At 38.1% G+C, this 27,455-nt stretch overlaps 1 protein-coding gene across 1 annotated transcript; it reads right to left on the bottom strand.

The window, feature by feature from the left end:
* Positions 1-3,812: 3,812 nt before the first annotated feature.
* Positions 3,813-27,210, bottom strand: LOC118488872. The gene is made up of 9 exons (XM_035986284.1): positions 26,820-27,210; positions 26,025-26,378; positions 17,654-18,735; positions 16,669-17,413; positions 11,444-11,511; positions 8,104-8,617; positions 7,669-8,046; positions 4,296-7,584; positions 3,813-3,885 (listed from the first exon to the last, which is right to left on the bottom strand). Exons 1-9 carry the CDS (start codon positions 27,208-27,210, stop codon positions 3,813-3,815), a joined length of 6,894 nt encoding a protein of 2,297 aa, XP_035842177.1.
* Positions 27,211-27,455: the final 245 nt, after the last annotated feature.

Below are 27,455 nucleotides of genomic sequence, written 5' to 3' on the forward strand. Positions count from 1 at the left end.
ATTCGATCAAGAACTGGCCTGCACCGCGTACACCAACAGAAATACGCCAATTCTTGGGTTTGGCGGGTTATTACAGACGATTTATTAAAGTCTTCTCCAAGATCGCACAGCCGCTTACTTTGTTAACACAGAAAGGTGTTACTTATCGTTGGGGTAATACACAAGAAACAGCCTTTCAGTACCTAAAGGATAGGCTATGCAGCGCACCTATTCTCTCATTGCTAGAGGGCACAGATGATTTTGTGGTCTATTGCGACGCGTCGATTCAGGGTCTTGGTTGTGTATTGATGCAAAGGGATAAAGTCATCGCCTACGCTTCGCGACAGCTTAAAGTACATGAACGGAACTACACGACGCACGATTTAGAGCTGGGAGCTGTTGTTTTCGCGCTCAAGATATGGCGACACTACCTGTACGGTACCAAGTGCACTATTTACACCGATCACAGGAGTCTCGAGCATATCTTCAAGCAGAAGGAGTTGAACATGCTTCAACGACGATGGGTCGAGCTGCTGAATGATTACGAATGCGCTATCAAGTATCATCCAGGCAAAGCCAATGTTGTGGCTTACGCTCTCAGTCGAAAAGACACTCTACCTAGGCGTGTACGAGCCTTGCAGCTCACTATTCAGTCTAGTCTTCCTGCACAGATACGAGATGCTCAGGTAGAAGCATTGAAACCAGAAAACGTAAGGGCTGAAGCCTTACGTGGCTCAAGGCAACGATTAGAACAGAAGGAAGACGGCGCCTACTACGTAACGGGGCGTATTTGGGTCCCACTATATGGCGGTTTATGAGAACTTGTGATGGATGAAGCTCACAAGTCTCGCTACTCGGTACATCCAGGTTCAGATAAAATGTATCACGATCTCAGAACTACATATTGGTGGCCTAGCATGAAGGCCTACATAGCAACTTACGTCGGCAAGTGTTTGACCTGTGCGAGGGTCAAGACGGAGTACCAGAAACCTTCAGGCCTACTTCAGCAACCCAAGATACCACAGTGGAAATGGGAAGAAATTTCCATGGATTTTGTTACTGGCCTGCCTAGATCCCAGCGTGGGAATGATACTATTTGGGTGATCGTAGATCGGCTCACAAAGTCTGCTCATTTCTTGGCTATCAAAGAAACGGATAAGTTCTCTACCTTAGCAGACGTCTACTTGACAGAAGTTGTTTCGAGGCACGGAGTGCCAACCTCCATATTTCGGATCGGGATGCACGATTCACTTCAGAACTATGGCAAGCAATGCACAAATCTTTTGGCTCTCGATTAGATATGAGCACAGCTTATCATCCTCAGACGGATGGGCAGTCTGAGTGCACGATTAAAACTCTAGAAGACATGCTTCGGGCGTGTGTTATCGATTTCGGCAACAGCTGGGAAAAGCACCTCCCTCTAGTGGAGTTTTCGTATAACATTCAGGCCGCTCCATTCGAGGCATTGTACGGACGTAAATGCCGGTCACCTCTCTGTTGGGCAGAGGTGGGGGATAGTCAGATCATAGGTCCAGAAATGGTAGTTGATGCGACTAAACAAATTGCACAGCTACGACAACGCATGGCGGCAGCTCGTAACCGTCAGAAAAGTTACTGATAAGCGCAGGAAGCCACTCGAGTTCCAAGTTGGGGATCGAGTGCTACTCAAAGTCTCACCCTAGAAGGGTGTGGTTCGTTTTGATAAACGAGGTAAACTCAATCCGCGGTATGTTGGACCGTTCGAAATCATTGAAAGAATAGGCAAAGTGGCCTACAGACTAAATTTACCAGCTGAACTCGGTGCAGTCCACAATGTTTTCCATGTGTCGAATATGAAGAAGTGCCTGTCAGATGAGACCCTCATATTTCCTTTTAAAGAACTCACTATCAACGAGCGGTTGCAGTTCGTCGAGGAACCAGTTGAAATCACGGACCGGGATGTCAAGGTCCTCAAGAACACTAGAATACCTCTTGTTCGAGTTCGTTGGAACTCCCGTCGTGGCCCAGAGTATACCTAGGAACGAGAAGATCAAATGGAACTCAAGTATCCCCAGTTATTCGAAAACCGTGCAACCACTACTGAGGCTGAAGCTACTGCAGAATTTCGGGACGAAATTCCAAATCAACGGGGGGATGATGTGACACCCCAGGAAAACCAGTAAACGATGCAACTTACCTAGCTTCCTCAGTAACAGCATGCTAAATTTCGGGACGAAATTTCTTTCAAGTTGGGGATAATGTGACAACTCGAGTTTCCGAGATTCCACTTTCACATTTATTGCACGTTAACTGTTTGTTTAATTGCTTACTTATACAATTGTTTGCTTTGTAACTGTATACGTTTTGATTGGTAAAGTTTCACGAATGAATTGACAAATATATGAATTTGGTGATGAAACTGTAAATTCTATGTCTTGTGCATGTAGTATGTAATAGATAATACTTAAGGGTGTTTAGTGTTAATTGTGAACATAAAATAAAACCCTTAACCCTAATCTACTTCACTAATCATTCTCACAATCATCATACGTACTTTCACCATTCCTCTGCAATTCTCTCTACAATCATCTTCTTGGCACAAGCTCTTCATCACTCTTGATTCCTCTCTCTCTATCTAGAATCAATCCAAGGTAATTGTTTAATGATTGTCTGTTGTTATTAATCCTTGATTATGTGGTTCATGTAAACCCTAGTTCTTCACATAATAGTTCTGTGTTATTGATTGAATTCTGATTATTGTGAAATGATTTTGATTAGTGTGTAATCATTTGCCTGATGTTATGATACAAGATATGTTAGAATGATTGATTGATAATTGGATTACTGCAATGCACATGAATGAATTAGGGTTTCCTGATCGTAAGAAAACAAAAACGTAACTGTTGCACTGTAGTTGAATGTTCATATGATTGATGGTTTGCCCGATGTTTGATCTTGCATGATGTCCGACTTTTGTTGATTGAAATAGTCTGAGTTTTATAAGGCATGCCATGTCCGAATTTTATAAAGGACACAAGATGTCCGAGTTTTAGGCTAAGAAGCCTAGTCCGACTTTTGTGCACACAAGGGTCCGAATTTTACTAATTTACATGTTCGGTCCGAGTTTTTAAGAGGGGAGTCCAGTCCGAGTTTCATGGTGAAGATGGTTGTCCGAGTTTTGCTTGTAATAGGGTGGTCCGAGTTTTGGTTTAAGGGACTTGGTCCGAACTTTGTGTTAATGTGTGTGATGTTCGACTTTTTAGCATAAGATGCTTGTCCGACTTTTTTTATTATAAAGTGCTTTGTCCGACTTTTGTATGTTAATAATGGTCCAACTTTTGTTGTGAAGCATGATCCGACTTTCTTACATAAACATGGTCCGACTTTCATACATTAAACATGGTCCGACTTTTACAAGGTTATGAGGGGGATCCGAATTTGTGAAGGAGTTAAAGGGGTCCGAGTTTAACAAGGAGTAATGGTCCGACTCTTTATAAGATGTTCATGATCCGAACTTTGTGAATGCTTGTTGGCCTGAATTTGTTAATTCAGTTAAGTGTGTTAACCCTGATTAAGTGTGTTATTTGATGTTTATATTAGAATAAACTGTGAAAGACTCTGATGTGAAGTATGAAAGACATGAAATTGATTAACTGCTTGTACGATACATGAGATTAACTGTCAAGCACTTTGTGACATAGAATGTATGTGAAACTTAACCAACATGAACTGACCGTGTGTCAATGCATTACCTTAGGCCTTGATTGATTGATTGATTGTTTACGAGCACATAGTTTAGCATACCGAGTGTTGGTCCCTGGTTGATTGGGATCTTCCTGTTAATGAATGTCACACTATGATTGCTGTGCGGAATCCAGCAAATCATATACAGATACAGAAAGACATATGATTTCCATGTTCAATAGTCTGCAATTCAATTGAAATATATGACAAGATACAAGTTCCAGTTGATCACAGACTTCAGCTCTCTAGGTTACAGACAGATTCAAAAGTCCTAAATGAGCTGACAGAACTTCTATTTATAGGCAAGTCAGAATAAGCTAAGTGCTGTCCGATCGGTTAGGCTAACCGATCGGTTGGGCCACCCGATCGAACAGCTGTTCGATCGGTTAGGCTGTTCGATCGGCTAGGCCAGCCGATCGGCTTACAAAGCAGCACTTTTACAAAACAAACCCTGTATTCTGACGCCTTATACATTAAACTATACAACTTTAACAAAATAAAGACTTTAAGCTGACGGAAGCTACAGACGTTTATGTACTAACAGACTCCCCCTCGGATGAAGCTGTAGTCCCTTCCAGCAAAGTCTTGATTACCTCCTGTTGCGTCTTCTATCTCGTGCCTTTTGTTTTCTCTTCTCTTCTCGTTCAGCTAACATTTGTCTTCTCTTATGTCTTCCCTCTGTTATCCACCAATTTCTGTACACTGGATCTCCATCTCTTTTTCTGTCCCACTTAGGGATCTTGTTCTCTTCAGACTCTATGGGTGTCTGATCAGTAGGAGGTACAAATCCAAGATTTCGTCTTCCTCTTTCAACAGCTTTTCTCTGAATTTCCTTGGATCTTAAACTTCTCTTGTACATCTTTAGAAACTCATCAACCTCTAGTTCTCTCCATGAGGTTTTCCAGTTCTTACCAGAGTTGATTTCTTTAGCAAAACAGACATCAACTACACTCTGGTACTGCTGAGCAATGGCTTTGTCTTTCTTGTCATAGATTATCTTGTTGACAAACAAGCAATCTATGTCTTTCTTTGAGCAATTTACCAGCCACATCGGGTCTAGAATACAAATTTTCCTAGCTTCACCAGTGTCTTTATCGTACAAAGAGATCACAGCTTCAGCAGTAGAAGGATTATAGAGCCATGCTTGAAATAAATCATAGAAATCCTGCTCAATAGCCCTTAAAGGCATGCTCTTCAAACATTTTGGCGGTTTGACATCAAGAGTAACGTCCTTCTCACCTTTAGCTGTAAACTTCACAATTCTTTTAGGAAACTGTGGTTTCCAATCTGGATAATTGATCGTTGCTTGATACTTGATGTAATTCCACAGCTTCTGGTCTCTCTGTTTTACTTCAGGACCGTAGTAGAGTTGTTTAATATTCTTTGTAACCACCAATTCATCTACGTCCCACCAAGGTAAGGTAGCAAGATCAGAAATGCACCTGAAGTATTGAACACCTTGCTCTCTTCGAATTGCATAAACATTCAAGTCTTCCAGATACCCCCAAGAAAGAATATCACCCCAAGATAAGTCTTTATCATGAGTAAAATACTGTAGGGCTCTAAGAGGCTTTCTTTCCTTTGGCATTGATCTGAACCATTTCTTTCTCTCTTCAGCAGAAATTTCTCTTGGAACTGGTTCAGGCATATCAGCAGATGCAACTCTTTCTTCAATTTTTCTTTTCAATAATTCTGCATTCATGTCTTCAAATAACTCTGTGAATGTAGGAAATGCCATGTCTTCACCTTCATAGTGAAAATCTATTCTTTCTTCTTCCGAATCTGAATCAGTCTCTATGGTCACATTATCATAAAATTCTGCTTCAAGTGGAAATTGTGGTTCAAAGTTTTTAATCGGAGACTCTGGGATTTCATCTTCGATATCAAATTTAAACTTCCCATCTTCTAACCCCAACTCCTCAAGCATTTCAGCTCTTGTTCTAATAATATCTACTTCTCCTTGATGATATTCAGAAAGAGAAATAAAAGTAGATGTGAGTTGATGTACCTGATCACCGGATTGGTTTCCAGAAGATGACCCTTCACACTCTGCATCATCATTCTGTTCATTCACTTCATCATTCATGAGTTCATTTACTTTATCTTGAACAGATGGATCATTGATTAGCAAACCCGATGTGCCTTGATCATCATCATCATCATCAGGCTTATCATCATCATCGGATTTATCGTCTGCTTTATCATCTTTATCATCATCTTCATCTTCTTCCTCCCAAAAATCACTATCAGATTCTTCTTCCACTTCTCCTCTAGCTATCTTCCCTTGATCCTTTAATTCAAAAAATCTTAACAGCTTGGCAGATTCTTCTTCACTATAGGGCACTCTATAGGCTTTTCCAACTAATACAAACTTGTCGGTAGAGTACTCCAGTAGTAATACTTCTTTAGCCTTTTTCTTTCTTTGTATGATTTGAACGTCTCTCAAAACATTCTCCGGAATAATAGGCTCTACAGATTCACCAACCATAATAAACTCTGGTTCATGAACTGCTTCATTTTCTGCTTCCACCATTTCTTCATCATTTACTGTAACATCTTGAGCATCCACCATTTCAATTTCTGGTTGAGAAGATGATCCACCTACCTCAAGTTGATTTTGTGAAGATCCAACAACTTCAACTTCTTCTGCTATGCCTTTATTTTTCAGGTTAGCTTCTTCAGCAAGCTGTCTTTCTCTTTCTTTCCTTCTTTCATTTGCCTTGATAATGTCAACTTGTTCAAAAGCCTCGTGGATGTTCACCTTCAGATGTGCTTCAATCACAGCCGTAAGCATTTCTAGTTGCTTATCTTTCATCACCTTATCTGCTCTCATGGCTTCCATCTCTAGCTTCATTGCCTTCATTTCATTTGTCGAAGCTTCATTCATCTCATTTAAGAGTTGATTCAAAGTCTGATTGATATTCTGCAAGTCTTTGACTTTGGCGTTCAATGCAGCAATTTCATCAGTAAGTGCGCTAATAAGTTCTGCATTATCTTTTATATCTTCCTTCATTTCATTCAATTTCTCATCTTTTGTAAACACTGCATCCATTACGTCTTCGTGCCGTTTCTCCAACTCATCAATCATTTCCTTCAACTTTATTTGTACAGCTTCGTTTTCTTCCTTTTCCTTTTCCAAGGCTTTAACTTTTTCTTCCAATTCTTTCATCTTTTTATCATGAAATAAGTCTCCTTCACTCTCTGGCATATCTTTAAAGAAATCTCCAGTAGCACCACCAAGGCTATCAAAATCTAGGTTGAAATAATCTGTCTTTCGTTGTGATGATTCTGGAATATCATGACGATCAGATGTTTGTTTAGCAGATTTGACTCCGGTGATCTCCACATAATCATCATAAGAAGTTTGTGTTTCTATTGGAATTTCTGTTAAAGGAACTTCTTTTGGTATCTCAACTACAGGACTAGTTTCAGCAGTGTCCTGTTTCTTCTTTCCTTCCTTTTCTTTTTGTGATTTAGCATTCTGTTTCTTTGCTCTAACCACTCTTGGAATATCACCGGTGCGAGTAGCTTTTCTTTTCTTTCTGTTTTTCTGGGAATCCTCAGGATTGTACGGTGAATCTTCATCTTCAGAATTCTTTCTTTTCTTTAAAGGTCTTTTCTTCAGTTGTACCTTTCCTTTTCCCACTGTCTCTTTGACCAGTTCAGATTCAGATAAAGTTTCTTCTGAATCTTCATTACTGGAGTTCTTTTGAGCTTCCTCTTCTTGACCAACTTTCTTTTGAGCTTGTGCTTGTTCAGCCTCTTCATGCTTTTTAAAATAGCTTTCCAAAGTCTCTTCTAAACCAACACTTTGATCAATCACCTCCCTCGGTTCTATGACAGGTTCATCAATTAGCTTTCTTTGAGGTTCTTCAGAAGACCCTGCAAAAACAATTTTTAAAGCAAAATTAGTAACAATTTTCATAACATACTCTAAGAATCATATAGCTCCCCCTATCACTGTACCCTTTGCTGTTTCTTTAATTACTACCACAGGGGTCGACTTTGGTGTCCTCTTTCTCTTTCCATCTTTGATACACCACCATCTGGTTTTCTTTTCAATCAAATCATTCATCTTATTGTCTTCATTGTCTGAATCACTATTATCATGTCTCCATCTATCATTTTCAGGAGCTACGTATGCTTCATCCTTTAATGCACAGATCAACTCTTTTGTTTTAGCATCCTTCTCCTTTGTGATTCTCAGAATAGCAGTCTTATTCACTTCAGCCATTGCCATAATATCATCATTATTCTTTGGCAAATCCTTAACTTTGTCATCCAAGATCATCATAATGAATCTTGGGTACATAATGTATTTGTCTTTCCCGGCTAAGCAATTTTCTTTTAAAAATTCAAAAATCACTTGTGAAATATTGTATTTCCTGTTCAGCACAATACTAACAACAATGTTCATTATGTAGTCAGACACCTCATCATAGGCTCCCTTTCTGTGAGATAGGGAATGCACTAAGCAATGCATTAAGTATCTGTATTGTTTCGAGAAACTCCTTTTGAACATTTTTCCGTTGATGTGTGAAGAAAATCCCAATCTACACCATAGCCCTTTAGCAAGACGTTCTGACATGATCGTTGGATCATTGTCAGAATCTTGTAAATCAAGAACCCTTCTTATGTCCTCTACTCCAAACACTACTTCAACATCAATATCCTTGTTGTTTTCATCTTTCTTCTTGACTACTGCATGAATTTTATTATCCTTTTCTTCAAACCTTGCAGTGTCCCAGAATCTTCTAACATGAGATTCATAAACTATTGTTGTATCAGACAATGCCTTAGCAATTCTGCTTTTTCTTAAGCACTCAGCCATTTTTTCTGCTTCTGTTCCTTTTGTAGAGACCTCATCAATTGCAGATGGAACATTGTGTCCTTTGTTAGTGTCTTTTCCTCGTCCCTGTGAAAAATTTAAACATTAGATATAGAGACTTGAAACACTTGAAACATTTAGAGTGATAGAACAGTGAATCGAATGGCTTGTTCGATCGAATAGTATTTGCTGTTCGATCGAATAGGAATGATGTGTTGAAAGAACCTTTGCTGTTCGATCGATTGGTCTGATCGATCGAGTGGTCTACTCGATCGGCTAGCAAAATACTGTTCGATCGATTAGCAAAAGACTATGCAAGATATCTAAGGTCATCAAACAATGCAACTTGAACGATTAGAACAATGCTATTCGATTGATTAGCAAGTTGCTATTCGATCGGCTAACAAATCTCTGTTCGATCGGTTAGCAATGAAATATGCAAACGGTTAGCAAAATGCTGTTCGATCGGTTAGTAAAGTACTGTTCGATCGGCTAGCAGAATGCTGTTCGATCGGCTAGTAAAATACTGTTCGATCGGCTAGTAAAATGCTGTTCGATCGGTTAGTAAAATACTGTTCGATCGGCTAGCAGAATGCTGTTCGAACGACTAGCATTTTACTACTCGAAAGATTAACCAAGATAGTCATGCATATATGAGATAATGCAATGCTGTTCGATCGGCTAGCATTTGCTGTTCGATCGGCTAGACTAACCGATCGGCTAGCAAATGACTAAACAAGAACAACATACATCAGATTCACTCTAACAATGACAAAATATATCATGGCACACATTTCAAAGCAGAAAAACAAAAAAAATTTAAACATTATTCATAAATGAAAACATGATGCTGTTCGTTCGGCTGGTCTAGCCGATCGGCTAGCAACATCTTCATCATGAAGAACATTCAAATAATCATGAAGAACAAACTAACAGATATCTCAAAATTGAACACAGATTATTATTCTTCCTGATGTCGACATCAAAACCCTGTTTTCATTTTCTCTAAAAACAACCTAAAACCTGTTCAAATCTTCATCTAAAGTTCCGACTGACGTCACTTTCATTCTTAGATCTATCAAGCTTAATAAAGATTTTGCAAAAATTAAACCGGTAAACTTGTAGATCATGCAATTCCGATCAAAACCCTATTCTCAGAATCATCTAACTCTTTCTTAATCTTTCCTAATCTTGATTTTTCTAATCGACTCAATGAAGAACATCAAACAGTTAAGAACATGAATGAAATCACTGATTCAAAGATTGAATGACATACCTTTACCATTTGTGATGATGAGTGAGCCAACAACACAAATTTGAAATGAAAAAGGAATCAAGAATCTTCAAGAACAATGAATCGAGTAGCAGTCTGTTCGATCGGAAATGAAAAAGTTTTCTAGAAGCCTTGACTGCCTATTTATAGGTATGACCTAATCGATTGGCCTAACCGATCGGCTAGCCTAGCCGATCGGCTAGCTGTTCGATTCAAAGATCATGACCTCTTTACTCGAATAACTTTTTGACCCTTTTTCTGATTTTGAACCTTTTCATATTTTATCAGTGAATGAGAAATCCATTTAAGCATCTAGGTCCAAGTTAATGACCCTAGAAACTTAATTCGTCTACCAAGTTCAACTTAATGACCTTGGTTGACCTGAAGCAAAACACACTGATTGTTTTTCAAAGACTTTTCTTGAAAATTTACAAGTTACAAATTAATGAACTTGTATTTTGATATTCCAAAACTCTCTGTTTGTGATTAGCTCCCAACTCGCCTTTTCAGTACAGGATCAACTTTCTGCATTTGTATCAGACTGTGAATCTGATGATACGCTTTCTACCTTGGTTTGTCAAAAATAAAGTAGAAATGTAAAATATATTTTTGTATTTTCAATGCATGAAGTAGATCAAAAGAAGACTGAAATATTAACAGGAATGAAAGTAAATCTTATTTACAAACCTCTTTTTGACGAGCGTGTTAGGGAATCATATTAGTTTATCAGATCAGTTATCAGTACCGTTAAGCTTCATTTCATATTCAGACTTAAACATTTTACTTAGATAGATTTTAAATTTTTCAACACAATTTTCAAAGTATTCAGGATATGACTTAGATGTTTTAAGAACTTAGCAAAATCATGTGTCCCACCTCTTGAATATACTCCCGTATCCAGTATTCCAAAATTCCAATCTACAGATGAATATACTAAGATGATGTCTGTACATAATTTAGGGAATGCGAGAACTGAGGGATCCCAGGTCAGAACTTCCGTTCAGCAGAGAGATATCAGTTTCGACTTAGCAGTATGTCCCCTTTAGAGGATCTTTTTCAGCTACAACAGATGATTATCAATTTTATTGTCTAATCATTGAGGGCTAGAATGCTATGTTTCAAGCATTTACTGCAAAGCATTATCCAGGGACTAGGTCAGAACTACCGTTCAGCAGAAGTCCCGAAATAATACCCCAGACATCATTTTAGTAGAAACTCCTAGTATTCTAGAATATGAAATCTTTCAAACGAGATTTCAGGGGTTACCTATATATCCAAGTAGTGTTCCCCACAAATCTTTGCAAGTTTATATATTTATGTTTATATCCCGAATAAATTTACTAAATGTGTTTAAAATTTATCCTCATATCATCAGTGCTCTGTTTAAATCTTTATACTTTTCAAATCTTTAGCATACGATAACTGTCACACTAATGTACTATCATTTTCCCTTTATACACTAACTCTTTTTTTTTTTTTTTTTTATTTTCTACTGTTTTTGATATTTTTGAAAATTTTATCATGTTTTTGGCTTTTTGAATTTTTTACTGTTTTTGTCTTTTCTAAAACGATATATTTACAATATTTACAAATATTTCTATCTCCCCCTAAAGACCAAAACATGTAAAAAGACGACAAACCATTGCAGATTGTTTATCATCATCATCCACAGTGGTTTCTGCATCAACGCTAACAATTCCATCAACCACTGAAAAGAGCATCATACCATTTAGTTTTAAAAGATATTTAAAACGATTTCTGTCAAAAGCTTTGGTATGCAGATCAGCTTTTTGCTCATCAGTGTGGATTTTCTCAATTCGTATCAACTTTTTCTCGAAGCAGTCGCGAATAAAGTGATGACGAATTTCTATATGTTTTGTTTTAGCGTGATGAACCGGATTTTTAGTTATGTTAATTGCAGCCTCGTTATCAACAAAAATAGGAGTGTTAAGAAACTGCAAACCGTAATCGCGCATTTGTTGCTGTATCCACAGGATTTGAGAACAGCAGCTGCTTGCAGATACATATTCTGCTTCACATGTGGATAGCGCAACAGATGTTTGTTTCTTGCACTGCCAGGTGACCAAGCGAGGTCCAAAGAACTGGCATCCTGCAGTTGTTGATTTCGCATTTTGTTTGCAGCATCCGAAATCCGAGTCGGAATACCCCTCGAGTGTGAAATCGCCTTTTCTAGGATACCATAACCCCAATGATGGAGTTCCTTTCAGGTAGCGTAGTATCCTTTTCACAATGATTAAGTGCGATGCTCTAGGGTTAGATTGAAATCTTGCTGCGAGGCATGTTGGGTACATAATGTCAGGCCGAGAAGCAGTTAGATACATCAAGGAACCAATCATGGATCGATATAGTCGTTCGTCTGCCCTGTCTCCGGTGAGATCTGGGTGAATCCCATGATTTGTTGCTAGTGGGGTTGCAGCAGATGAAGAGTCTGACATTCCGAATTTCTCTAGAATATCATGGACGTACTTCGTCTGGTGTATGAAAATTCCTTCAGGAAGCTGATCAACTTGTAATCCTAAAAAGAATTTCATTTCCCCCATTGACGACATTTCGAATTTCTGCTTCATCACTTGCTCAAAATCTTTGCACAAGTTTTCGTTGGTTGACCCGAAAATTATGTCATCCACATAAATCTGAACTATCAGCAAGTGACCATCAACAATCTTTGTGAAAAGAGTAGCATCAATTGTTCCCCGGATGAAGTTATTGGCTAGCAAGTGCTGAGACAAAGTCTCATACCAGGCTCTCGGGGCCTGGTGCAAGCCATATAAAGCTTTATCCAAAAGATACACTTTGTTTGAGTGATGTGGATCGACAAACCCCGGCGGCTGTCCCACATATACTTCCTCTTTCACTTTGCCATATAGAAAGGCCGACTTTACATCAAGCTGATACACTTTGAAATTCTTCCATGATGCAAATGCTAGAAAGATCCTGATGGCTTCGAGTCTTGCTACAGGAGCGTATACCTCTGTAAAATCAATTCCCTCCTGTTGACTGAAACCTTGAACGACGAGCCGAGCTTTGTTTCTGACTACTACTCCTCTGTCGTCCCTCTTACACTTAAACACCCATTTGGTATTTATTTTCCGATGACCTTCAGGTAGATCCACCAGCTTCCAAACTTTCAACTTTTCAAATTGATTCAATTCTTCCTGCATCGCGTTGACCCAGGAATCCTCAGTAAGTGCCTCTTTGTATGTGCGAGGTTCTATCTGCGAAATAAAACAACACAGTGAGAATTCATCTTGTAAAGACTTTACTGAAGAATAAAAACTTGAAAGGCCCTGATCAAGTTGACGTCTGGTGCGAACTCCTGATTGCAAATCTCCTATAATCTGTTCCTCTGGATGATACGAAAGAGTTCGAGGCATCACTTCATCTGGAACATCTACATTTCCTTCTAGATTTGTAACAATCTGTTCAGCATCCGGCTCACTAACTTGGTTTGTTTGACTTAATACCTGGATTTGCTCCCCCTCAAGGTCTGAATCACTGTCATCAAACATTGGCATATTTTCAGTTTCTTGATTATCATTTACCACTGACTGATTTCCAGGAGCAACTTCATCCTCATGATCACCAGTATTGCTAGGACCTGCTTCATTGTCATTTGATGTTTCACTAGATCTTCTCGTATATTCTGCTGGAAATCTGAGCGATGATTCATATTCTCGAAAAACATCCAGCTCATCAAAGAAATCTTCTTCCTCTTCAGATTCTTTTCTCATGTCAAACGATCCCCAAAGTCTATCATAGTTATAACGCCATGAATCACCAGGATTTTGAGGTGGCATAGTATACCCCTGACATTCAACATTAGATGCTTCAATAATACGCTTCTCACTTGGAACAAAGACTCTCCGTGTAGGACCTGCGTAACCAACAAAGATTCCTTCAAAGCTCTTTGTACCAAACTTCCCATTAGGCTCTATAACCGTGCATGGTGACCCAAACGGTTCTAGATATTTCAAATTCGGCTTGCGTTTATTGATTAGCTCAAAACACGTCTTGTTGAACTTCTTCACAGTAAGAACTCTGTTGAGAGTATAGCATGCAGCAGAAACAGCTTCAGCCCAGAAATTGATTGGTAACTTGGAATCTGCAAGCATTGTTCTGGCTGTCTCGATTAGCGTCCGGTTCTTGCGTTCTGCAACTCCATTTTGCTGAGGAGTATACGGAGCACTAAACTCATGCAGTATACCTCTTTCATCACAGTATTCCTCCATCTTACTGTTTTTGAACTCAGTACCATTGTCACTTCGAATTCTACAAATCGGTCTCTGGTACAGATTCTCAATTTTCTTAAACAAAACCACCAAACTATCAAAGGTTTCGTCTTTCGTTTTCAAGAACATGACCCACGAAAATCTGGAGTAGTCATCAGTCACGACCAAACAGTAAGAATCTCCTGTTATACTTTTAACATTCACTGGACCGAACAAATCCATGTGAAGTCTTTCCAAAGGTCTCGAAACTGAATTGACTTGTTTTGTAGGGTGTGACTTTTTTTTCTGTTTACCTCTGACACAGCTTATGCACTCCCCTTCCAGATGAAAACCTTTAATATTTACTCCGGTGACCAAGTCGTTATGCACTAAGTGATTCATTTTCCTTAGGTGAATATGCCCCATCTTTCTGTGCCATAACCTTGACTCCTTTTCCGTTGCTCTGGACACAAAACAATGAGCCTGACCCGTGGTTGTAGTAGCAACGCTCATGTCCAACACGTACAGATCGTTGACTCTTGGTGCCCTCATGATGATCCACTCTTCAGGTATCACAAATCCCGGTTTCAAGATTAAACATTCTTTGTCGGTGAAATAAGTAGTATACATCCTGTCACAGATCTGGGAGATACTCAGCAAGTTGTTCTCCAGCTCAGCGATGTAGTTAACTCTCTCAAACGTGATAATACCATTTGATAATGTTCCTTCACCTATGATCCTGCCTCCTTGATTACCCGCAAAACCCACATAACCACCATTAATGTCATTCACATCATACAGCAATGCGGTCTTCCCTGTCATATGCCTTGAAGCTCCACTATCCATTATCCACCTGGATACAAGTTTTGGAAGATCCTGCACATAACAAATCATCATTTAAACAACTTTCAAGAAAGATACCGATTCATGCTTCGCAATCCAGGAAGCTCCGGCATTTCAAATTGTTTAGTCGAACATGTTGTCCACCCAGGCCTTATCAGCCTTAGGGACAACCGTGACTTTTGCAACCTGAATTTTGAAATTCTTTGAATTAAGAGGTGGAAAATTTGCATCATAATCAATTGTCATTGATTCTTCAGCATTTTTCACCTCAGGAATTGAGACCTTCTTCTCAATTTTTGTTACAACCTTTGGTTTCCAAACTTGTTGAGTTTCAGCACCCCGCTTATAAAATTTATCTTGTTTAGGTACCAACTTCTTCACGTGTTTAGATTTTTCTTTCAAGTTGTTAGTTTGAACAACTTTCTTCTCAACATACATCGGTGCTTTTCCCTTTTTGTCATCTTTTCTTTGTTGAACCTTCACAATTTCAGTCTTAGGTTTTACAACAGTACACTTTCGTGCAATATGACCCATTTGATTACATTTGAAGCAAGTACGAGTATCAACTACTTGACTTGTGCCTTCAGACTGAATTTGTGAAGCTTTCTTTTCAAAAAATTCTTTGTTAGATTTTGAAAAAATTTTCTGTTCTTCCTCAGCAAGTGAACTTGAGCTGTTCACAAATGTTTTCTTCTTGACATACCTTTTATTTTGATCAAATCTTTTCTGATATGATTTACCCCCCTGATAACCACCTGACCAATTTTTGTTGTTATTATTATAACCACGTGATGGATAGGCAGTTTTCCTGTTATGACCCTTTTCGACCTTTCGAGTGTTTACAGTTGACAACTCGACTTCAATCAATTTAAAAACTTTGGCCAATTTGTTCAGATTCACATTCTCTAATGGAAACTCGGAATCCGAAAACAACTTATCCGATCCTGACATCTTGTACATGACAAGATCAGATTCATCATGTAAGTTGCTTTTGGATTTCTGTTTCGGAATGTATTTGTCTAGAAAACAACCATCCTCCTCAGAAGTGTCACAATCTGGTTTAAGCACATTATCCACCACACTTTTCACCACATCATTTTGGACACCCTCGTTATTGGAAGACGTGAACGTGACATCAATACTCTCAGGGAATGTAACATCATTTTCTTCTTCAATTTCCACCAAACTAGACTGCTTTTTCGTGTAGTTGTCTAAGATTGGCGGTGGAACTTTGTGAAACCCTACACCTGTTCCATCCGAAAACACATCCTCACCAGCTTTGTTTTTCCCTATGGGTTTAGGAACTATGTGCTGCAAAACAAAGCTAGCTGAGCTATAGCTGTTTAATTTTAACTGGATTCTTTCATTTTCAATTTCACTTTCTTGAACCTTCAGTTTTAATTTTGCTATCTCATCCAGTTGTTTGTTGATTGTTTCCTCTTTTATTATCAAAACAGCTCTTAAATGCTCGTTTTCCTTAGTTGTTTTTCCATTTCTATCATCACTCTCTTTAACGACATTTTTCAATTTTTCAAATTTTTCAACAACATTTCTGCTTTCAAGAAGAATTTTGTCATGATCAGCTTTAATTTTCTGGTTTTCAGTTTTTAATTCTTTTATTTGTTCAGCTGATTCTTTTGACTCTTTGTCACAATCAAGAATTTGACTTTCAAGTTTTCTAACATTATTTGTCAGATTCTTGATTTTCTCCCCATTGAGATATGTGACTGTTGTACAAAAGTTGCATTGTTTATTACAACTTTTGCAATCAGCATTGCAATTGTTTTTGTTACCTGACTCAGTTGATGACTTAGTTTGACTGACCTGTTTCTTTGACTCAGAATTGGAAGTAGAATCTACCTCAAGTGCTTTGACAGCAAGCACTTTATCAGCCATTTCTCTCAAGTTTTCAGCTGTCATCTCCTGTGCAGTATTGATCAACCCGGTGTCAATTTTCATAGGTTCTTCTATCTTCTCCTTTTCTCTTCTTTCTTTCTCTCTTTCTTCCTCGATCATTTTCGATGTTGGTGTACCCCACCATTTGTGTTGCCAGTACTCATCCTCTTCTTTGTATTCTTGGATAATGGCTTCAATGTCTATCTTCTTGTAGTCGACAGCAATGTTACCATATTCATCCAAATAACACTCTCTATCTGGATCCCATCGGTTTGCACGTTTTGCTTCCTCATAAACACCTGAGAGTCGGATGATCTTTGCTTCAGCAACCATTTTTCGATATTCGTACTTTTGTTGTTCTGTACGATTATCCTTCCATTGAATTGGTTCATTATGACTCGCCATGAAAGCATAACCAATAGCATCATCTTCAGGTAATACTTCCTTACTCCAATCATATCCTTCATCATCGTAAATCACTGCCAAAGCTCTAGATTTTCCTTTGTTGTCTTCAGATTGCTTTATTCTTGGCGGTTCGGACTTATTCTGATGATAGATAGCTTTCTTGTAGTAGTCATCCTTGAATGGATTCTCAGATTCTTCAACATATGCATTTCGGCATTCTCGTTTGAAGTGGCCTTTCTGTTTGCACTTGAAACACTTCACCTTTGATTTATCAAATCCCAGCTTTGTTGAAGGACCACCGATTGTTTTTCTTCCCGTTATCTCCATAAAGCGTTGTGCACGTCGCACTGCACTCGCCATTGCCCATTGGATATCAATTAATTCCATCTCTTCGGGATCTATCTGATCATAGTCTTCTTTTGTCAGATTAGTATTCCCAATCTTTCCAGCAATCAGCCCCTCATATGATTCTAGCACAGATGCTAGAAACACCATCTGTTGTTTCACAGATTCTTCATCAAAGTTTTGTGCATTCTTCAGATCAACAGCAATATTACATGAGAACTTTGAATCAGAACGATTTGTCGAGGCAGTAGGAATAGAAGTAGACCCACTATGATATCCACTGTGACTTTCTTTGTTTGAGTTGCTTTGATTTTCTTTAGGAGCTGGAGATATGTTTTCGACAGAAAATGCAGTTTTCGGTGATGAGGCCTTGGGCATCAAACTTTTGGGATAGTATAGTTCTGGATTTTGTTGATATGAATGATTGACTTTGTACGTTTTCTTCAATTCTAGCTCATGGCTTTCCAGTCGTTCAATCACTACATCTGGTTTTAGTTCTTCTGGCGGAATGGTGTTTTTCAACATCAAAGCATAGTACCTCCAGTCCATTTCATCTGGTAAAGAATCGAACAGTTTATCAACTATCTCCTCATCAGGATATTTGATATCATGACGTGCAAGTTCCAATTTAAGATGACCAAAACGTTCGATCATCTTGCAGACTGACTCATTTTTGAAACAACTGAACATATCAAACTCCTTTTTTAGTAGTTTAGTTTTGTTCTTTAAGATTTCTTTACTTCCCAGACATTTCTTTCCCAGTTTATCCCACAAATCTTTGGCGTTGGTGTAGCTGATTAGTGAAATAATATCTTCCCTGACAGATTGAAATAGTAGTGCTACACATTTCTGTTCAGCAACGAATAGATCAATCTCTTCATTACTTCTCAATACTTCACCATTGTTTTTACCCGCAGCATACCCATTTTTCATGCTTTTCCAGCTGGGGAAAGCAAACGCCATCAGCCATTCTTCAAATTTTATTGCCCATCTTGTATAATCTTCAATAGCCATTAACTTTGGAGGACGATTAAAAGTTCCAAATGCGCTTTCTGATTCCCATGCTTCCTTCCTTTTCTCTTTGATTTGATTTGTGTTGGTATTGTTTGATGTAGAATCATCATTTTCTGGATTTCCTGATCCTCCTGAGCTTACAGTGAAACCATACATATCACTAAAAGGGTTTGTGAATATGTCATCCATTTTGAATGTTCCTGTAAAATCAGACAAACACTTAGAAAAATTTTGACTTTTTTAAAAACACTTAACACTAACACTTGGATCGAACAGGGTATTCGATCGAGTAGTGTGTTCGATCGAGTAGCTTAGCCGATCGGTTAGACAAATGCTGTTCGATCGATCAGCTGTTCGATCGAATAGGAATCTAGTAAACTTCAAACTTCCTTTTAACAACAATGCAGTCCGATCGATCAGCTGTTCGATCAGATTACCAAGATGATGTCAGCAATATCTTCTAAAATATCTTTGAACGATTATCTCTTTCAAATCGATGACATCAGCAAACGAATGAATATGCTAATCGATTCGACCAGCTGACATCAGCAAGTTCATGCAGTTTTTCATTGAAATTGTTCAATTTTAACACGAATTTGTTTGAATCTGATTATGAAACTTAGTAGGATTGTAAAATTTGAGATTCCGAACCGATTGATAGTAATTTTATCAAGTTTTATCCATTGAATCTGTTTTAATTTTGAGTTTTTCAAGTTTTATGATGAAAAAGATGAAGAACAGTAGAGAAATATGAGAAAGATAGAGTAGATCTGCAAGTTTTCCGGTGAAAACTATATCAGAAACAAATTTCCGATGAAATTTGTTCTTCACAATGCAATCTTCGCTTGAATTCAGTTGAATCTCTCTTCAAATCTACAAGAATTTGACTGAAATCGATGAACTATGTCTTCTGGTATCTTCAATCAACATCCACTGCTCTGATACCACTTGTTGGTCCCTGGTTGATCGGGATCTTCCTGTTAATGAATGTCACACTATGATTGCTGTGCGGAATCCAGCAAATCATATACAGATACAGAAAGACATATGATTTCCATGTTCAATAGTCTGCAATTCAATTGAAATATATGACAAGATACAAGTTCCAGTTGATCACAGACTTCAGCTCTCTAGGTTACAGACAGATTCAAAAGTCCTAAATGAGCTGACAGAACTTCTATTTATAGGCAAGTCAGAATAAGCTAAGTGCTGTCCGATCGGTTAGGCTAACCGATCGGTTGGGCCACCCGATCGAACAGCTGTTCGATCGGTTAGGCTGTTCGATCGGCTAGGCCAGCCGATCGGCTTACAAAGCAGCACTTTTACAAAACAAACCCTGTATTCTGACGCCTTATACATTAAACTATACAACTTTAACAAAATAAAGACTTTAAGCTGACGGAAGCTACAGACGTTTATGTACTAACACCGAGCAAACCAAGGTGAGTTCACACTCTTACCAAGGCATGGGATTCCCGGGGTTTGGGAATGGGATTGAAGGAATGAGATTGAATAGATTTGTACTTACACTGTTACTAGACTATCTACCATCGTCCTCGGTTGTGCAGGACACATACGTAAAACCTACGTATACTTGTACTCATCACTGTCCTCAGGTTGCGAAGGACACTCACGTAAAACCTACGTGAACTTATACTCACTGCTGCCTCGGTTGTGTCAGGCACTTACGTAAAACCTACGTAAACCCCCGCGTACCCCTGTCCTCGGTTGTGAAGGACACTTACTGTAACATTTGTGCTTGTAATCATTGTGAACAGTTCAGTTATCAATAAAACAATGTTATTTTATCCCAATGTTTGTTTGGTTGTGTTTTACATTTTTCATGTTTTGACTTTTGTTCAATTTCAAACTCTACATTGCTTTCTGGAGAGTTATACGCTAACTGGTGCTTAAACATGCTCAGTTTAATGCGACAAATACTCCGGAACATTAACATATACTCAACATACCTTAAATAACCTTACATAACTTAGAAATAAGTTTTGAAGGCTTTGGTATGGCAAAAACAAGTTAATTCGCTTACAGGGACTAAAATTGACAAACTGCGAAAGTATGCCAATTCGAACTATAACGAACATTCCAGAACATGTCCATAAGTTAAACATACCATAAATATCCTTTACATAGCTTAGAAATAGGCTTTGAGGGGTTTGGTATGCTAAAACAAACTTTTGGATCATTCAGGGGCTAAAAGTGTCAAAAAGTGCACAAGTTTGCACTTTCGCGCATAACTTACGTTCTGAATACATCCGGACAACCAAAAATTTATGTAAGCATCCTTATATTATGCCTTAGTGTTTGGCATGAGAAAAATCCATTCGTCGCACAATTTGGATCGTCTTTCGCGCTTATGCGCATTCCGTCGTAATTAACCGAACATCGCGACCGTACGGCCAAACGAACCGACATCCGGGATATTTTTGAGCACATTTTAAGTTCCCTATACTTTAACATCATTTTAGAGCTTTGAAATGGGGTTAACGGGGCTTAAACGTGTCAAAAATGCATCAAATACCAAGTTTTGGAGCTGCAGGGACCAAAACTGTAAATCTGCCAAACTAAGGGCTTACGGACCGTAAGCCAAAACCCATACGGTCCGTAAGTAGTCCCCAGTATAGCAGATTCATTGAATCCACTTGCAGTTGGCCTTTCGTTCGTTCAAGGGGCAATGCCCTTTCACCCAATCAAGAGCCAAGGGCCATTTTCAGTAACCACAACATTTTGACAAGTGGACGCTTAGGATCATGGCACGAAAATCAAGAAACGATCCTAACGGCTCTACTTTTCCTATAAATACCCCCCCTCCTTTTTGCTAAAAACTCACACAGTCTGATCAAAATGCTCTAAGTTGATGCCATTGCTTCATACCTGAGCTCTTTGATCTAGATTAGCATTCGGGGACCCTCCGTAAGTGTTCTTTCGTTCTTTTATTCGCTTTTCGAGTCCGAAAGTCAACGTTTTGTTGACTTTCTGCATTGACCAGCCTATGGTCAACCCGAAGTTCATGGAACTTCATAACGTGAGTGTGATCACGATGGTTATAGTCCGTAGTGACTATACCTACTGATTACCACGTTATCTAGGCTCAGTGACGAGTCGTAGTTTCGGCCAAAATGTGCATTCTTGCATATTTTGTAACCAAACTACTCGTGAGCATCAAAGCATCGCTTATACTTTCGAACCCGACCCATTTGGTCGATCATTAGGATCCGACCAAACACATTAGGTGACCATAGCTATAACCTCCCGAGGTTATGCCTTGTGGTCACGTTGTTAGGCGTTCCAAACGCGTTCTACGCGAACGACGCGTTAAGGTAGCATAAGCTACCTAAACGGGTCGTGATGGGTCGCAAGCACTTAGGTTAGGTTTCATTTTAGTATGTAGGCTTTGTTAAACCATGTTACACGAGTCTCCATGCTCGTTTGGTTTACGAACCCCCATACTATCCGATCCTTCCGATTTGGTCCGGTATATTAACATAGCTACCTATTAGGTGCCGTTTGATATTCCGTGATCTCTAGCATTATTTGGTTATTATACAAGAACTCCAAAGCAATCTCAGGTGAGTACATAGAACCCCCATCTTTTACCTGTTTTCGAGGAGTCAATGTGAGTACATTGAACCCCTCTTTTACTGTTTTCTAAACTGTTTTGGGGTGAAACACATGTGCCTATCTGTTACATTCATGCTTTCCATGTTTTCACATCATATGCCTGCTATGTTGTTAGTACATTATAGTACACGATTTCATTACATTTCATGCTATGTATGCCCATTGTGTGCGTACTTAGTACATTGATTTATATTACATTCCTGTTGCATATGTTTACTCAACATATAGACACATTGATTTACATGAACATTTCTGTTGCATATGTTTACTCAGCATATGGACACATTGATTTACATGAACATTTCTGTTGCATATGTTTACTCAGCATATGGGCACATTGATTTACATGAACATTTCTGTTGCATATGTTTACTCAGCATATGGACACATTGATTTACATGAACATTTCTGTTGCATATGTTTACTCAGCATATGGACACATTGATTTACATGAACATTTCTGTTGCATATGTTTACTCAGCATATGGACACATTGATTTACATAAACATTTCTGCTTCGTATGTTTACTTAGCATACTTAGTACAATTGTTTACATCACATGCCTTCATTTTGTTATGACATTTGGTTTGTTTAACATGGGACAATACATTCATTAACATTGATCACGTTGTTCGTTAGTAGGTAGTGGTACCATAGGAATTGACAACTCCCGTTCCTGAAATCCTGGGTTTGATAGGATTGTAAGGAATGACCGAATTCGATATACATAACTTAGATAAACCTTTAATTTGTTTAAGGGTTTATCGCCACAGTCTCAAGGCTTGGATGTATGCATATTTCACAATACCGCATAAATGTTAATATCAATAGAGCATGCATTTTTCCACAGAACATAACGTTGATTTAAACCACGTTTTACTTCAACGACTTGTTTTGTGCATTTTACATATAGTTTAAGTTGATACATTTCGCTTACCGTACACGATACATTTTGGGATGCACATTACATGATTTACATTGAACATAAACACATTGACATTGACATACACATTTGGTGGTTTACATTGAACATAGACATTTGACATGATTTACACAATAACACTTGACAATTGAGTTATACAAGAACAATCTTACATGGTGGATGGTTTGGGTAAATGGTTTGAGTAACGTGGAGTATGTAATATGATGCAAACATGGTGGATACGCCGCTGGTACTTCCTATATATAAATGTTTGTATAATATTACATATCTTAGCGTTATCTAAATCATTTCTGTTTAGACATATAACATTTTATACAAATAACATACCTTTCATAAAACATTGTCTTACAAAACAACTTATCTTATTCAACTCATTTTACTAGGTTATTCATTTAACCTTACGTTCATCTATACATATCATCTGATATTATCATTTTTCAAATGGTTTACAAAGCGAGACAAATTACAAGGTTCATGACTGACTGTTATTAAACATTTCTTTAAAACTCAAGTCATGAATCCCACTTTCACAAAACCTATGTATCTCACAGGCATTTTTTTATGCTGACGTATCTACTTTCACATGTGTTTTCAGGAGCTGTTCCATAAGATGTTGATCACGATACTAGGGCGGACCTGTGCCTTAGAGACAAAAAAAAATGAAGATAGAACTAGTATAACTATGTTTTGAATTCTGTACTTCCTTTTAAGACAATGTAACACCCGTGTTTGATAAATAAAATGTAACTTTAATTTCCATGGTCGTATAACAATTAATTCTGTCCACAACACTCCCCGGCGTTTTCCGCCGCGGTTGCATGTTACACGCGGTCGGGGTGTGACACTTACGTAAAACCTACGTAAACTTTGTACGTATTACTGTTCTCGGGTTAAGGAGAACACTTATGGTTACAAATAGTCTAGTGTATATGCAACATGGGAAGCCCCCACCAATAGAACATAATATCGGCCCAGTAGAGCCACACGTTACAAACGAACTTACTATTACGCACTTACTTTCTGTGAACTCTCTCAACTAGTTGTTGACTCTCTGTTACATACCTTGCAGGTCGTTAGGTATACATGGAGCTTGCACAGGGAGGCGCGGTCGTTGTGGACAAGGATCGTGAATGCTTGATTTAAACATTATGACATTACATACTTTATTCATAATGGGCTTTCACACATTTGCTTCCGCTATACGTTGAATTTATACTTATGTTTTTAACACCTTTCATATGGAATGGTTTGGTTTAATTACATTTACTTTTACTATTTACATTGTTCAATATGATTGGTGGCTTGATCCTGGTCAGTCACGCTCCCAAGCGGTGATACTCTGCAGGTGGATTTTGGGGGTGTGACATTATACCTTATGGTCACTTCGTTTAAGTAGTCGTATGATAAGTAGTATATATGCCTTAGGAAAACTTTTTACGCATAAATTCATTTTAAGCATATGTAACCTAAATTCCCTGTTTAGTTTTCTTTCTCTGACCAGCATTCTTCATCTATTCTTGCTTCTTTGCAAGGAACTCTCTGTTTGATTGTCTCCAAAATGCTTTCTTTTCTTCTTCTTCTGATGATGTACCTGAAACAAATGTCATTTTTGATTTAAAATTACGAACATATTTTTCATTTTTCTGTTTTTCTGTTGGAGTAAAACCCAACCTTTTCTTTTTGAAATTACCATGGTTAGGTTTCTTTTGAAAACCAGAACCAGAATCATAACCTTTTTTCTTGTTTTGTCTTTGCTTAACTCTTGAGGTGTATTTTTTAGGTTTATCAGTAAGATTTAATTCTTTTATTTCAGAAATATTAATTTCTGTTAGTTTGAAAACCTTGTTTATCATTTCAGTTTTGACACCTCTTATTGGAAATTCCTCATCATAATATAATTTGTCCGAATCATTTAAAGTATATGCAACTTTAAATGTCTCATCATCCAAATAAGATTTTGATAACAAGAATTCATTACTACAAACTCTTTTGCCCTGTTTTTCATTTTGACCCGGAGTGCTGGACTCGGACTTTGACTCCGACATGGACTCCGACTTTGACTCCTCAGTTTAATCATTATCTAACACATGATCCACCACTTTATTCATCAAGTGAGATTGTTGATCAGTGCCAGACGATGTAAACGTGACATCTATGTTTTCTGGCAAATTGACTGTAGACTCAGACTCCCACTGTAAGTTTGTAGCCTTTTGGACTCTTTCAGAATTTGGATTTCTGGGCAAATATCCATTTTCCAGTGAGGGTGGACACTTGTTGTAATTGACACCTTGTTTCTTACCAGAATTTTTCTTGTCAGCCTTTTTCTTAGTGTCTTTCTTCTTCTCAGTCATTTTCTCTGGAGTCTTTTCTTCAGAAACTTTTTCAGCATTCTTTTCTTCAGTTACTTCATCATCTTCAAATGCCTTCATGCCTTCAACAGTAGGATAGATCCTGTCAATGACATAAGAAGTACATGAGTAACTTTTCAACAAACGGTTTACTCTTTCTGTTTCAATTCTTTGTAACTCTAGCTTTTGTTCCAGAGCAGCACACTTCTTGATGTAGTTGTTCACAACTTTCTGTTTGATCATGAACGCTCCTTGAAGTGTCTTCATTGCGGTAGCCTGTTCTTCACTTGTGTTATTGTACATGTTCATTGCTTTGTTCAGCACATCATAAGATTCCTTCAAACGGTTCATATTGTGAATCAAGGAACTGTTTTGTTTCTTCATTTCTTCAGAGTTTTCACACATTACCGGACACTTTTTTTGCAATAGCTTGTTCATCAATTTTAAACTTTGGAACTTCTTTCACTCTTTGTCTCACTACCGGTACAGTCTCATCGTCACTACTCACCGGTGTCTTTGCCTTTTTCTTTTTCTTCTTGGCTTTCTCGTCTTCACTATCACTTTCAGCCATCATCTTCAGATGTTGTGCCATTCTTTTGGCATAATACTCATTTACATCATCATCACTATCTTCTTCTATTCTAGCAACAAACGCTGAGTGAGCTTTTAACACTTCTTTGTCTGGACAATAGTCATCCCAGCTGAAGTTTTCCCAGGTAAAACCTTCAGGCATCTTCTCATCATCTTGATCTATTACCAATGCTTTGCCATCAGCTGAAATATACTTATCCCAATTGAAATTTGTTGATGACTTTTTCTCATCGTGATCCACCAAGCATGCTCTTTTTGAAGAATCTTCAATCACTTTCCTCCCATGAGCAACCTGTGGTTCTTGTTGACTTGATGATTGAGAAACTTGATGATAGATTGCTTTCCGATAGTAATCATTGTCATTGTTGAACGGATTTTGAGCTCCACTTGCTTCGTGGTTCTTGCACTCTCTTTTGAAGTGTCCTTTTTGTCTGCAACGAAAACAAGTAACTTTAGATTTATCAAACCCTAAAGTAGAAACACATGCATCACGGAAATCATCTCGTCCCGTGATCTGCTTGAATTTCTCAGCTCTTCTCAACACCCTAGCGAAACACCATTTTATATCCATTAATTCCATCTCTTCAGCATCGATCTGATCGTAATCCTCTTTAGTCAGCATTGGATTCCCTATCCAACCTGCAACAAAACATCCATATGATTCTAAAACAGCTCCTAACAGAGACATGTGGCTCTTTGCAACTTCTTCAGTATAATCTTGATCATTTTCAAGATTCAGAACAATGTTGCATTGTAGCTTTCTACCACTCTTTGTCACTGTCAAATTTGGATCAAATGAAGAATATGATGAGAAACTTGTTTTGCTGCTTGATCCTGTTGAAGAACTTCCGGATGAATTCTTTGCATTGTAAGCAGTTTCAACCTTTGAAGAAAAATTTGTGGTTTTGACATTTAATCCTGCTTTGTAGTAAAGCCCGATGTCTTGTTCACCATCGAAGTCTTTCATCCTGGAGATCTTTCTCTGTTCCATCTCCTGAGCTTCAATCTTTTCAATAAATTTGCTAAGTGTCAGATTACTGAACCCTTTCTTGTTCTTTAGCATCATGAGATAAGCGCCCCAAGTCTCGTGTGGCAACGCATCAGCAAGTTTTTCAGTCAATTCTTCATTATCTTTTTCAATGCTTAACCTCCTCATGTTGGCTAAAAGATTGCAATATCTTTCAATAATCTGCTTTGTGCTCTCATTTTTCAATCCTCGAAATAAATCAAACTCTTTCTTTAAAAGCGATTTCTTGTTTTTAATCATTTCCTGACTACCAACAAACTTTGATCTTAACGCTTTCCAAATTGAATAAGAACTTCCGTTATGTTGCAATAAGACCAAAATATCTTCCTTCACTGCTTGTTGTAGTAGACTTAGCATCATTTTCTCATCTTTAT

The sequence above is a fragment of the Helianthus annuus genome, chromosome 17, assembly GCF_002127325.2.
Source record: "Helianthus annuus cultivar XRQ/B chromosome 17, HanXRQr2.0-SUNRISE, whole genome shotgun sequence".
Lineage (NCBI taxonomy): Eukaryota > Viridiplantae > Streptophyta > Magnoliopsida > Asterales > Asteraceae > Helianthus > Helianthus annuus.

Bases quoted from the DNA above. Each gene is read 5' to 3' on its own strand.
- LOC118488872 (XM_035986284.1), bottom strand. From the start codon at position 27,210: ATGAGGAGGTTAAGCATTGAAAAAGATAATGAAGAATTGACTGAAAAA. The intron at 17,414-17,653 runs GTGCTAGAATCA...AAGTGCAAACAG, and splicing joins AGATGGTGTTTCTAGCATCT to AAAGGCCACTTCAAACGAGA. The intron at 8,618-11,443 runs GTTTGTCGTCTT...AATTTTTCACAG, and splicing joins ATGATAAACAATCTGCAATG to GGACGAGGAAAAGACACTAA.